Genomic DNA, 15,791 nt, shown 5'->3' with positions numbered 1-15,791 from the left:
CGTTGTCTGGTAGTGTTAAACAAAGGTATTTTCCTTTCATTTTAGAGTCAAGAAGTCAGGCAGTAAATGCCATTGCAAAAGACCATGCAAAATTATGAAGTGTATACCTTGCGTGAGTTGGGAACAAACACATCAAAACAAGTGACCCACAGGTCATTGTAGCTGTTAGATAAGTTAGAGTCTAATCAAGTTAGACTACACTCAAGTGCATAATAGAGCTTGACAGTGCTCTAGATTTTATCAAGTGTCTTGACACGTGCACTGGACATCGTTGACATTTCTGGAATGTTAATCAATCCCTGGCTTATAACTGTAACTATTGTTTGCTCATCAAGTCTGGCTACATAAGATATCTGCTTTATTGAGAGTGTAAATGCCAGTTTCTAATTTTCCACACCACAGGTGATAGTAAAATGACACAAATAGAGGGATTGCTGCTTGAGAAGGCAATCGAGCTTCTTGTATGTGCTCTGTACCAACGAGTGAGAGACCGGCAATGAGTAACAGCCAAAGAAATAGAGAGCGAAGGGAAGAGAAAGGCATTGGGAAGCAGAAGACAAAAAACTATTTGAAAATAAAAACATCACCTGAGTCTTTCGAACTGCTGTCTCATCAATATTTTCAGCAGTTTTTTACTTTTCTGTGCACAAGCCAATCTTTCATTTTGTTTGTTGACATGTTATCATGGATAAACTCTCCTTTTGGTTTGTGCTTGAGTTTGTGAATTAATATCAAGATCATAGTTTCAGTCGGGGACGATGGTCGTTTGGTTGATATATCCATTCTGTGACCAGTTCTGTAGTGTGCTCTTGTCTTTAGTATACTATATGTGCATCTCACTCTGTCTTTGTTGTACACATAAGCACCACTGTGCTGTTAAAGTTGAACTCCGAGTCAATTCAGAATTTTTGAGAATCGTTGACGAAAGAATCGCAATGCATCTGAGAATCATTTTTTTTCTCCCAACCCAACGTCAAGGAGGTCAGGGTGATGTCCTATGCATGTGAAAGCTGAGAAACTTGTGTTTTTGGAAGTGCTTTTTCTCATTTGGTATTTGGTGAAATGGCATTTTCTCTTTTACAGCTTATGAGTTTTGGAATAAGAATAGCGAATCATTGACTGTAAAAGCAGAAGTTGCAGTGATGTTTATTTACTTGATTGCACGAGTCTGGGAGTGAGGTCATCGCTTGTGTTGATAAGAGCCCAAGAGGCATGACAACTTTGCACATGACTCAAGCATCATTTGGGTATTTTTCTTGGTTTTCTTCAAATCATGGGACCCCTGATTCAACTTATCAAATTTGAAGTGTCATTTCTGCACCACTAGTTCCATAATAGTGCCACTAGTGACTGTTTCCAATCAGGTTTCACAAAGAACTGCTCCCGGCGTCCATTGTTCTGTTGAACAGGTTATCCTGCTCAAAACTCACCCCATTGGTTGAGACCAGCATTGACGGGCCACTTAAACAAAAAGGCAATGTTTTGGAAATGCCACAGTGTTTACATTCTTCAGGGGGGAAAACCCTACAAATGGCTACTTATAGTTGCCGATCTTTGCAGATTAAAATACACATTAGCTAAAATAACATAAAAGTCTTCTCTGTGCTTATTAAGACTCATCATTCTACTAGTGTAAAAAGTATTTTTTCTCTTTCAGCTTTTCAGGGAATCAACACTCTTTTTATTATTATAACACAAAATAGGAAGGAGCAGGTTGCTGTGTAGCCACGCACCGACGCTGCAGAAATCATCCTCCTGTTTAAGAGCTGTCCTAGTGTCAGCTTTGCGAGTGTTAACTGCGAGCATGAATCCTTAGAACATGCCAGATAAGTTGGCTAGAATATGGAACGTTCACTGGGTACTGCAGAGGAGTATAATTTACATACCGGCAGTCCGTTACCCCGATGAAACAGGGTGTCTCTGAAATGAGGAACAGAAAGTGTGGGTTTATTTTTGGTTTTGCTTGCCTTACTGCCTTGCTAGACAGGGTGGGTGGTAAATCAGGGTGGGTAGAACAGCCAACATTATTTGGTTCTTTGCCAGACTCTTGGATGCCCTTCCTTTGTAGGTTATAGCAGTGTCCAAAAGCCGACCATTCGCTGTCTTCTGCTAAGATTAACTTATTGGCTATTTGTCTTTTGAGAGTTCATTTCAGGATTTAAACAGACAACTCATCTGAAAATTTGATCTGATATGCTGTGTGCATGTAGGTGTTGTGTGTGAGTAGTATGGCTCACTTTTTTACTCTGCAAATTAAACAAAAGATTCAAATTTTTCCTCTGATGTAGAGATGCCATTTCCTTGGCTACGGCAACAATGGGGGACTTTGATAGCAGGCTGCTTTGGATGTGTTTTCATCGGGGCAGTGTATGCCTGGCATTCAGCGATGGGTTGAGTGGGAGAGGAGCGCAGCGTCAGTATATGCAGAGTGTATACGTCAGTTTGTTCAGAAATGCTCTCCTTGTTACGACAATGTTACAAGAGACAGACTGATCTCACTGTGAATTCGGCAATTGTAAAATGAAAGTTCATCAGCTGAAATTGATCTTGCTTATCATAGTTCAAAGCACTGCCCCCAGTGGCCGAAGCTGGTAGCGTTGTTGAATGTATGGCACATGCACACTCCAGTTTCCGGGTAAAATGTCCACAGAGTGGCTCCAAAAGCAAGTTGTAAAACTAGTTGTTTTTAGTGGTAAATTATGTATTAAAGTTAACAGGAATGCATATTTTAATAAGAATCCACCCTAAGCCCAACCCTAAAACTAAATGTCAGTGGAGTATAAATGTAAACTTAGAGGGACTATGCAACCTCTGAATCGCTGATTAATGTGAATGCAATTACTTCCTTTTTTCCACAGGACCAGAATCTGTGTTTCTCAGTAGTGTGAAGGTTGTCAAAAAATATTGATAAATTGATTATCAATCAATTTACAGTACTGTACTTAATACTAAGCTATCGTCAGCTCTGTCACCCATTTTGCCATGCAACATTTGTGCAGCTGGTGATCCGTATAGTGTTTAGTTGTGGATAATGTTATGTTACTGCAGATAAACAAACTGGAGAGTTATGTGGAAAGGGCAAAAGAAGCAAAGTTTGGAGTAATTTTGAATTCTGGGTTGATGGAATTGGCCAATATCCCATATGAACAGATATTAGGGTGAATGACAGGTATGTGCAGCGAAAGGCAACAAACAGGTACAACTTACATTTTCGGAAGCTTCGAAAGGCATCAATCCTAAGCATTTGAGTTGATGCAAATGTGTCATTTGTGATTTGTGCTTGTCAGCAACTTGACTAAATGGGGTCGATGTCAGGGTACCAGCTAATTCAGTATTGGCATGTTGACTTGTCTTCTCGTTTGATTATGAAGCAAGATACGAGCCGGTGCGGAACAGTGAAAGCCGTCTAGGTACCATTGGATAACAGACTGGAGGGGGCCCCGCTGAATCCGTTTTGTACCAGGCCCAAGCATTTGTAACTGCAACCCTGCAAGCAATATCTAGGCATCAGAGTCAGAATATCATAGAGACTTGGGCCACTGTTTAGGAACCACTCAGAAAGCCTTAGCTACCACCTAGCAACCAACCAGAACAACCTAGCAACCACATAGCAATACACAACAAACCTCTCAGAATTTTTTTTTAACAAAAATAGCTAAATACTATTGCAGCTCTGGTGACACATCCAACGTTTCCTCATAAAATCAGATACCACCAGGTTATCTGGTGCTGGTCCAGTTCTAAATCCCTGTTGTGGCTCTGTCCAGCTGTGGCATCTCTCTTTGTGAGACAGCCAGTGCTAAAGCACTGCTCTCCTGGAACTGAGTCAACCACTGGCCTCTGCCCTGGTGACAAAGCCTGAAAGTGTCCACTGACAAGTGCGAACCACAAAGCTTGCAGTGTGTGTTTCCCCCTCCACCACTGAAATGTACACTGTGGGCTAAATACTGCTTCAGTGCCATCTCAATAGGAGCTGCTTTGCTTATTGTACCTCTAATACAATAAGCTTTTCTCCATAGTCGGCCCTGTCTCTCCGGTTTGTGCTTTCCCCAATGGCTATGTACATTATAAAGTAGTTTGTGATGTGACATAGGTAGGGATGGACTAGCTATAGGGAGCACCATGACTATTCCCAATGGGCCTGTCAACTTGTGGGTCGGCTGTCAATATAAAATGTATACACAATGTAAATAGGAGTAAATGCTTTACTGTAAAAAACAAAAAACATACAGGTCAGGTCAGTTTAATCAAGTCCAAATGTGCTATTGAAAAGTGAATTTTAATAACTGTTGGGTAAGTAATGAATTACTAACTACTAATTACATCTTCTACAGTGTAATTAGATTACTGTACTAATTACTCTGTCTGACTTCTATCAACCAGACAAAAAATACAAGGATAGACATGACACAGTTCTTTTAATTCTTTCAAATAAAATATAAAATCAAATACATTTTTCATGAACTGGCCAAAGAATTTAAGGGGGTAGCGATAAATTAGAAAACATATATTTTAACAATAGACTTTAGATTTAGATTTTAAATTCACTATTGTTTTATATAGAATGGTTCTGTAGTCTTAACAGTATTTAACACAATTACATCAGAAGTAACTGTAATTACTGAAAAATTCAGAGTAATCCCTTACTTTACTTTTTAAAATGGAAAAGTAATTTAATTACAGTAATTAATTACTTAGTAATGCATTTCACCCATCACTGATTGTAATTAACTGGGATCTGAACTGAGCCTTACGCTTACCACCACATTTTATTCTATGTTTTATTCTGTGTAATTTAATTTGCCTTTTAATACTGCCTTTTCAGTGTTAAAAAACTACTAAAAGGGATAGTTCACCCCAAAATATAATCTACATTCTGTTATTATTTACTCATCCTTTTTTGAGTAAATAATACTCAAAAGTATTGTGGAGCAAAAAGGGAGATCTTGGGCAGTATTATAGTCTCAGTCACCATTCACTTTCCGTGTGTGGAGAGAAAAAAAATCTAAATAACATCCTGCCTATCATCTCCTTTTGTTAAAACAGAAGAAAGTCATATGGGTTTGGAACAGCATGGGAGTGAGTAAATAAATAATGCTAGAATTTTTATTTTGGGGTGAACAATTCCTTTAAAGGAGCAATATGTAACATTGAAATCAAGCATTTAAAATGGGTTCTGCTGTCCAAATTCAAAATATTGGAGAGCGTTGTATCCCCCTCCCCCTCCTCCCCAGCCTTGAAGCTCACACAGGTACTCACTCAATTTAGCATGTTCCCTAAATCTCTGATATCGCATTATGATCATTTTATGCTTTAGTACAGTAAATATATTAAATTTTGCTGCTTTAAGTTAAGAAAACCCTTGGTTATAATTTCAAAGCTATTTGACTAAGGGTTTTCTTAACTTAAGAGATGTCTGACAACCGGCAGCAGGCCTCATCTGACTTTATCCAACATGTGTAGCGTGCATATTCAGCACATCATCTTTCTCAATAAGTACATCTAAATGCCACTTCCTTATTTGTAGTGTTTGTATCTACACCTTCCAATAACAGCAAAGTAATACTTGTTTGCATATTGGCCAGCAGCAGCCAAAAATGAGGAACTCCCCAACACTTCAGATGAGACAGGGTGTGGGCAATTTTGTAGGGGGGCGAGAGACATGGGGTAAGAATTTTTTGGAAGTGTTTCTAAGTTTGAAAGGCCACTCATATGAGCTTAAAAAAAACAACAAAAAAAACACACCACCTGATCCTCACATGACTTCCCCAATCGCACTCATCGTTGCACTCTCTCATCTGTGTTGTATTAATTCAGAGAATGGTTTCAAAGAGATTCCATAGGATATTCATATTATTTTGGGTAATAATTAGCCATGATGTTTTTTCTCATGGTTAGATGGATCGTTTTGGGGTAAGTAATAGGCACCCACAATAAACAAAATGCTTTAAGAGATGCACAGAACAATTTATTTTTCTATTTTAGGAACCTTATTTGGACACTTAAAGGTACAAAATGAAAATTCTGTCCTCATTCACTGATTACTTATCTTTTTTCAAAACCTGTATGACTTTCTTTCTTCTATGTAATACAAAAGAAAATGTTATGTTGGCAGTATATGTTAGTCTCGGTCACCATTCACTAGCATTGCATCTTTTTTTTCCCATTCAATTTTCCCATTTCATTTTTGTGTGACCTGTTACTTTAAGACACATTTAAAATGTATGAAGCCAGGTCAATCGCTCCAAAAAATTTCCGATTCTGGTTCGCTATTTTATTATCTAGTGCTATGAAATTCATTAAGTGTGATATGAGTGTCCAAAAACTTTTTGTGGCTGCTGTATGTATAGGAGCAGTCGTCAAATTATGTTATGAAGTAGAGCGTTTTTTTTTAATTATTGCATAACTAGTGTCTTATTATAATAGAGTGATGTGCAGCCACACTCAAGTATAATTGCTTGTATTCATATTCTTCACATTTGCTGCATCTAACTCACCTTTTCCTTACAGACACACCTTGCTTTTCGGGCTGGACTGCGCGGCGGCAGCAGCCCGCCCTCCGCGTCCCCCAGCCATGTCGTCACGCATTGCCCTGCGCCTGCAGCTCATGCGGGACCAGATGCAGCAGGAGGAGCAGCGGGAGCGGCAGCAACAGGCAGAAGCCATGCATTACATTCAACATCGCATGCCAGGCCCATCTGCGTCCTCACTAGCCATCAGAGCGCCAACTCACTTCCAGGCTCCCATGCAGGTCCCTGTGGAAGTGCTAAAGGTAGGTATGTCCATCAACTTGTATGTGGATTGTTAAATGCCGTGCACATGGAATATTGGTTAATCTTCTTGGATTTTAAGTTTTCTGATTCCATCATAAAGTGTAGTTCACTGTAGCTTCTCTGACCACATTAAAGGCATAGTTCACCTAAGCACCCTCAAACGAATCTTAGAGCAACCTCAATTGCAGACCAGGGCAAACTAATGCCCGCGGGTCGATTTATCATGCATTAGATCTTGATCGGCGAGCAAACATGTTCAGTTATGAACTTTAGGAACATCCCAGTAGATCCTCATTCGCACGCGGAGGGGACACACAAACAAAACCAAGTGAGAGAGGAAAATGTTTGTTCTTTGTGTTATTTGTAATATCCTGAAGTCCCTCGCAACTGTATGTGAATGTTACTCGAGCAGTAATTATTTATCGGTATCGTGCAGCCTGTTTTATTCAGTTGTGTACTGAATGGGATGCCAAACAAACTATTGAGGAGATGCACATCATCATGACTGGTTGATAATCTATTGAGAATAAAACAATTTTGTCCACTTTGCGGACAACATTAAAATAAGCTTTTAGAATCTATAATTTCGAAAATTGTATTTTACTATTAAACCAGACTCCTGATGTAGAGTGTTAAATTGAATACTAAATTAGCACAGCATAGCATTGAAGTATGGTAAAATAAACAATTAATAATGATACTTTATTCAGTTTTACTAACACATGATAGAAAAGTAGCAGCAAAACTTCAAGCAATCACAGAATGGTCCCATTCAGATAATTGTGCATCATTCATCGAGTGCATGAGAGCACTACTACTTCTGGGCTTATAAAATACAACTATACAGAACTTTTTATCTTCTCTCTTCCATGTTCTACTTAACAGATTATTTGGCCCCTGTACCAAAATAATTGTACACCCATGCTCAATTGAATATTTAAGACTATTACTGTAGTCTTAAATCTGTAATACCTGCGTATTCCAGGTAAGAGATCTATCTATATAAACTCCACGGTACTTGTAGGGCTGCACTTGTGTAATTGGCTGGTTATGTATAAGCACTGGTTTGTGGTCACCAATACTTTTTGGATCAAATACAATCTCCTCAGTTTTCAATGCATTTAAGGTTAAAGGTGCACTAAGTAAGATTTTAGCAAGGAATTAGCTGGCTCTTACTCGTCCCATCGATCCCTGAAGTAGTTTGTGGATTTGGACTCTATACTGACACCCATCGTCCTGGAGGGCTGTTGCTTCTTACCAAATGTGTTTGTTTATCATCTGTTTAGTTACTTTTAATCTGTGTTTTTATCCATCTCATATTACACACATCCCTATAATGGGCATTCTTCTATCCAATCCTAATCATTTTTTGCACGTTGTAGGGCGTGACCGGACTGCTGCGACTAGCGAGCTCTTGGCTGGCTGATAACCAGTTTGTGCTAGTACTTGGCGTTTTATGTTGCGCTGCTTATCAGTGATATGCGCTGTGAGAGCTGCAGATCATAGCTGTTTGTTTCATTACTCCAAAAGGGACCTCTTGTTTGGACATTTTATCTTTCCACTTTTACTCATTCTGTTTGAACTGTCTGGTTGATCACAGTCCTGTTTATCAATACAGTACAATCATTGGTTCTATTGTGTTGTCAACATGGCGGCGCCCATGAGGAGGTGACCTGCTCCATGTAAAATTAATCCGCTTTTATATGATTTATTATTAAAATTGTTAAAACTTGTGTATTATTTGACCGGTAAAGTTGTTTAAATTGTCAAATTGCCTCTTACAGTTAGTATGTGATTTTTATCACACTAAAAACATGTTTACATGCATATCCTTTATTTTTTGTGGCTATACTTTGGAAACAGTGAGTATTTTAACGTTCAGAAATTGGCCCCCATTCACTCCCATTGTAAGTGCCTCACTGTCACCTCGATTTAAATTTTTATAGAAAAGGAGGAACGAGTCGAAATACATTTTTGTGGTAATCAACATTATGCCACAAATGCTGTCGATTGAGTTTCATTCCTATTGAATCTGGAAAATTCCTTTAAAATAGCAGTGTTGTCAGAATATTTTAAAATAGAATACTGTGAGTGCCTATTTGAGCTCTCATTCTGTCATTATGTACTCACCCTCATGTCATTCCAAACTCATATGTGGAACACAAAAGAGGAGTTTTTGAAGAGTATTCTGGGCACTCATTTCCATATAATGAAAGTGAATAGGGATTGGGGCTGGCGTGTATGCAATAAAGTATGTAAGATGCAGAAGGTAAGGGTATGTGCAGGAATTTATATTTATTCTCAAGACTCGTGTTTTTTGTTTTTCGTACAAGTTTTATAGTCCATTTCAGACCTTTGGTGCAATGGGAAGATATCAGTGAAAAACTAATTAAATGTCTGTTCTGTTCCTTATTCAAAGCTATTGTATGGCTTCAGAAGACAGTGAACAAGATGCATATTACTTTTATAATACCTTTTATTTATTTATTTTTTCATTTTGGTGCTTGAAAATCCTTTTTCACTTTCATTATAAGAAAGAGCAGCCTCTCCCATAAACCTCCCCAAATTCCAATATCGTTCTAATCATCATGCAGTTCTGTGTTCCGGGGTATGAATGAGCAACCCTGCGAGACCCTAATTCTGCCATCTATTGGGTCTAGTGCTGTGGCCATCCTAGTGGTCCCAACAGGATGATTAAATTCTAAGGATTCCACGAAGACCAAATTAGGCAAGATTAGGTACTCCAGTAATCTCTTCTTGTGTTGTGGCAGCCTGGTGTTTCTGGGGAAAGAGTAGTGGCCGAAGTCCTGAAGTCAGTAGGTCATGCATGACTGAGCACAGGATTACATTTCAACCAAGATCAAAATGAATTTTTGTAGAAGAATGCAGTGGAATGGTAAGAGGAAAAAGGCAGAAACGAGGGGTAGAGATGGAAACTGGAGACTTAGTTCACACTTGTAGTTCGGTTCTCTTGGTCCGGACCAAAAGAGAAAATGATAAATTTAGTCCTGGTCCGTTTAGCATTATATATATATATATATATATTATATATATATATAATTTAATTTAATTGGTGTGGTGGGAATAACACCTCAACGGTGGGACAGTCATAATTTTTGAAAAATGTATAGAAATCATTTAAAAAAAATAATAATACTGTAATGGTTTATGTTTGTTTCACTCATTATTTAGATAATAAACGTTTCATAAGTTGTATTTTGTATTGGATTTTCATAGTTTAGTATTAAAAGCCTTGGTCTAGGAAAAGGCTGAAACAGTAAAATATATACACACACATCAACATTTTCAAGTGCCCTTCTGATAACAAAAAGCAAAACAAATCTTGCCCTAGGACGTGAAAGGGCCCAAAGTTAAAGAAAACCCCACATATACCGGTACATAAGTTATACAAATAGATACTTTTATGAATAGAGATTGCCACACCCCAAATTTATGCCACTGGTTGAGTGAATGTTGCTCAAGAATGTTGCAGTGTTTACACTTTGTATGTGAATCAGCTTATGAATATTAAAAATATTTCAGCATTGTGCAGAATTTATGAAGTATAATCCTGCTAATAAAGTCTCATTGTCTCATAATCTCACCTCTACGTGTTTAAAGGTGGAGACCCACCTTGAGAACCCCACAGACTACCACATCCAACAATCTCAGCGGCAGCAAGTCAAGGAATTTATGTCAACTACCTTTGCCACCAAGCAGACTGTACACGCTGTAGCAAGCTTGGTTCATCCTTCTTCACCCACCATGGCCCAGGGTCAGACAGGAGCTGCTCCACCACCCCTGCCATCTCCATGCATGCGCACTGAGCAGCTAATGAACTCTGCTGGAAATAGCGCCCCCAACAGTCCCATGGCAATGCTCAACATCGGATCCAGCCACGAGAATAAGGTATATACATTTTAAGTTCAGTAGTTTAAAGGGATAGTCCACCCGGAAATGAAAATCCTGTCATAATTTACTCACACTCAAGTTGTTCCAAACCTGTATGACTTTCTTATGCGTAACACAAAATATGTTATAATGAATATCTTGTTCCATCTTTCAGTACAATGTAGTGGATAGGGATACACTTTAAAGTTTAAAAAGCAACCAAAAGCATCTTAAAACTAGTCCATCATATTCCAAGCAAACATGCAAACTATTGTGAATGAAATTACAAACATTTTAGATTGTTTCTCACCAAAACCTATGACTTCAGAAGACTTGGAATATGACGGACAGGATGAATGGACAATTATTATACTTTTGGGCCCTTTTTTAAGCTTTCATTGTGTTGAGAAGACGGACCATAAAATTCATTTAAACATCTACTTTTGTGTTCCGCATAAGAAAGAAAGTCATACAGATTTGGAACAACATGAGGGTAAATAAATTATAACATAATTAAATTTTTTGGGAGAACTGTTTTTTATTTTTTTTATTAACAGTTAAAAGGTAGTTAACATTAAATACTTTTGGATAGTTGACATTAGGGCTGGGTGAAAATAGAGATTCTTCAATGCATCGCAATCTTCGTTTGAACAATCTTGATATAGATTCTTAAATCCTATTTACTCTATGCTGCAACCATCTACATAGTGAGTAAAATTACTTGCATGTGCAGCCAAATGTTGCACTGTGCAAGTAAAAATGTCTGTGATTAGCTACTAGATGTTAAACATTCAGATTTCACTCACCAGATTAAAGGTGCTTTAAGCTATATTTTTTTTTTCATGGAAAAATATGCAAAAAATGTCCTACTCCTTTAAAGATATTAATGAAATAAGTGTCATAAGATAGCTCACTGGTCTCTGTGACAGCTGTAGACTTTGTAAACAGCAAACAAAATGTGTCCGTGGACTGCGGACATGGACGCTTTTCACCTGTCAATCATTTTGCTCGTTCTCATAGTGTTGTTTTTGAAGCAGATCATTGATTCCTGATTCATTATGTTTGTCAGTTGAGGAAGCTATTGTACCACTGTTCAATTTGACAGCCACAGGAACAAACAATGCAACTCTTTTACTTGGTTTTGATCTCAAAATTATTTTTGGATTCGGCTAATCCAACGGCTAAGTCACGTGAAAGCTTCAGAATTCTAAAATCGCTTACAGCACCTTTTAAGTAATAAAAGTTTGGTTTGATTAATTCCAAAGTCGAGATTCACGCAATCCACATCTCATTGGATAATTTCTCTTTTAATACCTTTTCTATTCTTTACAGTCAGTTGTTGATTTAAAACAATAAAAAAATAAACATTTCATTCTAATTACGCATTGTATGGATGTGCTAAAGATGCGCTCACTGGTTGATGCCTGTAGTCTTAAAGAGACAGTACTGATTAATGTAAATGGTACAAATAATGCATGTAAACAATAAACATGCAATATATATATATATATATATACATACACACACACACACACACACACACACACACACACACACACACAGGCAGCCAAAAGTTTGCAATAATGTACAGATTTTGCTGTTTCGTAAGGAAATTGGTACTTAAATTCACTGAAGTGGCATTCAGCTAATCACAAATATAGCCAGGACATTACTGATGTAAAAAACAGCACCATCACTGTTTGAAAAACTTAATTTTTGATCAAATCTAGACAGGCCCCATTTCCAGCAGCCATTACTCCAACACCATTATATCAAACACAGTTGAAAGCTATTTGGTTTGTTAAATGAAGCTTAACATTGTCTTTGTGTTTGTTTTTGAGTTACCACAGTATGAAATAGACTGGCATGTCTTAAGGTCAATATTAGGTAAAAAATGGCAAAAAAGAAACAGCTTTCTCTAGAAACTCTTCAGTCAATCATTGTTTTGAGGAATGAAGGCTATACAATGCTTGAAATTGAGATTTCACACAAAGGTGTACACTACAGACTTCAAAGACAAAGGACAAATGGCTCTAACAATTACAGATAGAGATGTGGAAGGCCAGATGTACAATTAAACAAGAGGATAAGTACATCAGCGTCTCTAGTTTGAGAAATAGTCGCCTCACATGTCCTCAGCTGAGAGCTTCATTGAATTCTACCCACTCAACACCAGTTTCAGGTACAAAAGTAAAGAGAAGACTCATGGGTGCAGGCCTTCTGTGAATAATTGCAAAGAAAAAGACACTTTTGAAACAGAAAAACAAAAAAAAAAAAGTTAGAGTGGGCAAAGAAACACAGACATTGGACAACAGATAATTGGAAAAGAGTGTTATGGATCTTAACCCCATTGAGTTTTTGTGGGATCAGCTACACTGTAAGGTGCGTGAGAAGTGCCTGACAAGACAGCCACATCTATGGCAAGTACTAAAGGAAGCGTGGAGTATCTGAACAAACTGATAGCTAGAATGCCAAGGATCTGCAAAGCTGTCATTGCTGCACGTGGAGGATTTTTTGATGAGAACTCTTTAAATTAGTTTAAGTTCTGAAGTTCTGAAAAACAAAAAACTAATTGTAATAGTAATTTTTCACGTTATTAATGTTTTGACATTGTGATCAGCTGAATGCCAAGTGAATAAAAGTACCAATTACTTTCCACAAGAGCCACATTTTTACATTATTCCAAACTTTTGGCCACCAGTGTACAGTACAGTGTACATATATATATATATATATATATATATATATATATATATATATATATATATATATATATATATATATATATATATAGTGTATGCAATTTCTTGCATTTTTAATTTTATGCACTGAATAAAAAAAATGTCAAAAGCTAAAATTTGACCAATATGATGAAAAACTATTGAATTATTAAATAATTATTCAAAATTTGTTGAATTATTTTAAAAAATTGTATCGGAATCTAATCGAGTGCTGGAATTTAATCAAATCGGGAAATCTGTATCAATTCCCAGCCCTAGTTGACTTGTCCTGCAGTGTGACTTGCAATATGACATCATGATTAATTCTGGTGTCACAACATCTTAATTTCAGGGTTTGCACGTCTATTACAGTTACATATTTAGCACCATTTGTTCCTCTTTTAATTCACAGAAAGTTAATTGAATACCAAGTTCTTGCTCATCTCTAATACACCATGATTTTTACATTTTTCTCCATTTCTCACCTGCGGTGTTGTTGGTTTTATTTTCCTAGATGCACACAAAGGTCAGGGTGTTAACTAACTTAACTCATTTGTCATTGGAGTTTAAGTGGCCAATTATGGCCGTAAAGGTATAATTACAGATTAAAGAGTGACAGGGTACCCACAGGATGGCCCTTTGGAACCGAGTAGACTTTGGTCCTTCATTCCTTCTTGTGTGCCACCAAATCCTATGGAAGGATGATGTGAATGTGCTTGTGGCACACTAACAATCTTTGTTAAGATTAACAACAGAAGGATTATGCCCATAGGGCTATTGAGTGGGATACATCTTTCATCAGTAATTTCTTGCCATTCTATACTGTTCTAGTCAATTCATAAAGAAGGTTTCTTAAAAGTGTTTATATTTACTTTGTAGAATGCAAACCAAGTTTCTAAATCATGTGATTTAACAAGTACATTATCCGTATGTGTTTGTTTTTGGGAAGATGGATGAGGTTATTGATGATATCATCAGCCTGCAGTCCAGTTATGATGACATCCATCCTTATCTTGACCCCGTGGTGCAGATGCCAAACACAGTAAGTAAAAGTCAGTGCTCTAAGTCTCACTGAGTTTAGTCCTTATAGTCTGTGACATCGCTGCGTTTGACTAATGTAGAGAGCTGAATCCCAGATGGTACAGTAAGTGGAAAATTGACTGAATAATTCCTGTTTATGATGCACAGACTGCATCTTATTGCCGATGAATAGGTCTATTTTTTTGAAACCCCTGCAACCTCCTACATTGACAATGGAGGAATTATGCTAGATCATTTGTTGTTCTCTTTTTTTATGAAGGTTACAGGGATGAAAAGAATCTTTGTTGTGATCATTAAAAGTCAAATTTAATTATAGCAAAGCACCGTCTCAGGAAAATTATGCAAGGGTTTTGCTCTCATGCAAACTCAAAACAACTTATTTCTGGGAGTACTTTGCCCCTGGATATATATATATATATATATATATGATTTAATGGATATCCGATATTAAGCCAATTCCAGCTTCCTTAAGCCTGCTTGAGGGGTTAATTTTTTAAGTATTTTCATGTGTTTAATTGACTTAAATATTTGACCTGATTTACTCAAGGTCGAGCGAGCAGAGAAGACATTGCGTTCGGAATCAGGAAAGATGTCGCACTATGCTTTGTATTTAAAGTAACTGCTCAACATTAACAATTAAGCCACACTTAGTTAGAGTTCAACTTGTTTACAAGGCATTTTGTGAAGGTAGGGAAGCAGGAGATGGGGGAGGTTTTGGAGAGAGAGAAGGCTGGGAGGGGAGGCTTAAAGTCCAGATAGGGGAAAGTTCAGTGTTTAGTGTTTAGGAGACAGTAGAAGAGAAACGATCCTGGTGTGGCTCAGGTTAGTTTCTCTGCAGAGGAGGGGGTTAACGGCAAGTGTGTGCAACCATGAGAGATTCAGAGGCCAGTATGAAAGATGCAAATAAAACATATGCCATCGTGGAGGTTATCGATGGGGAGAAGATTCAGCTGGTAAGGCAGTAAAAAACTGTCTTTTACTCATCACTCTCCTTTCTCCAGTCCGGGCTGGGGTTGGAAACGGGCAGGTGGGATTGTTGATTTGCTGTGACTTGAAAGAGAATAGAAAGCTCAATGCCTTGAGAAATTTAAGGTCACTGGTAACCTTGTCATACTGCTCATGTATCTGGAAATGGCTCGTTGTTTGAGGCCGTTTTGATTTTAGTTTGCTTGATGGTGGCTGTATCCTAGTGGGTCCTTTTTGTAAAGTATTGAGTGAATGTGTGGTTTTGTAAAGTATTGAGTGAAAGTTATTAACTTTGCTATTGATCAGTGTCTCCTTAGGAATCTATTTCCTATTGTGATGATTGATCTTTGGTTCCAGCTGTTCTGTGGGCTTTGCAGCCTGTTTGAGTGGACTTGGACAT

The 15,791-nt window shown here is 37.7% G+C and overlaps 1 protein-coding gene across 3 annotated transcripts in view; it reads left to right on the top strand.

Moving 5' to 3' along the window:
- Window positions 1-15,791, top strand: part of LOC127632830 (transcription factor EB-like) — a 53,582-nt gene that overhangs the window by 25,903 nt on the left and 11,888 nt on the right. For 2 of the 3 annotated variants that reach the window (XM_052111632.1, XM_052111633.1), the window contains exons 2-4: window positions 6,511-6,772; window positions 10,395-10,682; window positions 14,334-14,426. In XM_052111632.1, coding sequence (XP_051967592.1) covers window positions 6,575-6,772; window positions 10,395-10,682; window positions 14,334-14,426 — 579 coding nt within the window. In that variant the 5' untranslated portion in view covers window positions 6,511-6,574. Of the gene's footprint in view, window positions 1-5,831; window positions 5,914-6,510; window positions 6,773-10,394; window positions 10,683-14,333; window positions 14,427-15,791 lie in introns of those variants that run through there. The other variant, XM_052111631.1, reaches the window with a different exon arrangement.

This window comes from Xyrauchen texanus, chromosome 39, assembly GCF_025860055.1.
Source record: "Xyrauchen texanus isolate HMW12.3.18 chromosome 39, RBS_HiC_50CHRs, whole genome shotgun sequence".
In the NCBI taxonomy this organism is placed as follows: Eukaryota; Metazoa; Chordata; class Actinopteri; order Cypriniformes; family Catostomidae; genus Xyrauchen; species Xyrauchen texanus.
Note: the sequence above shows the minus strand (reverse complement) of the source record. Positions and strands in the feature narration are given on the sequence as shown.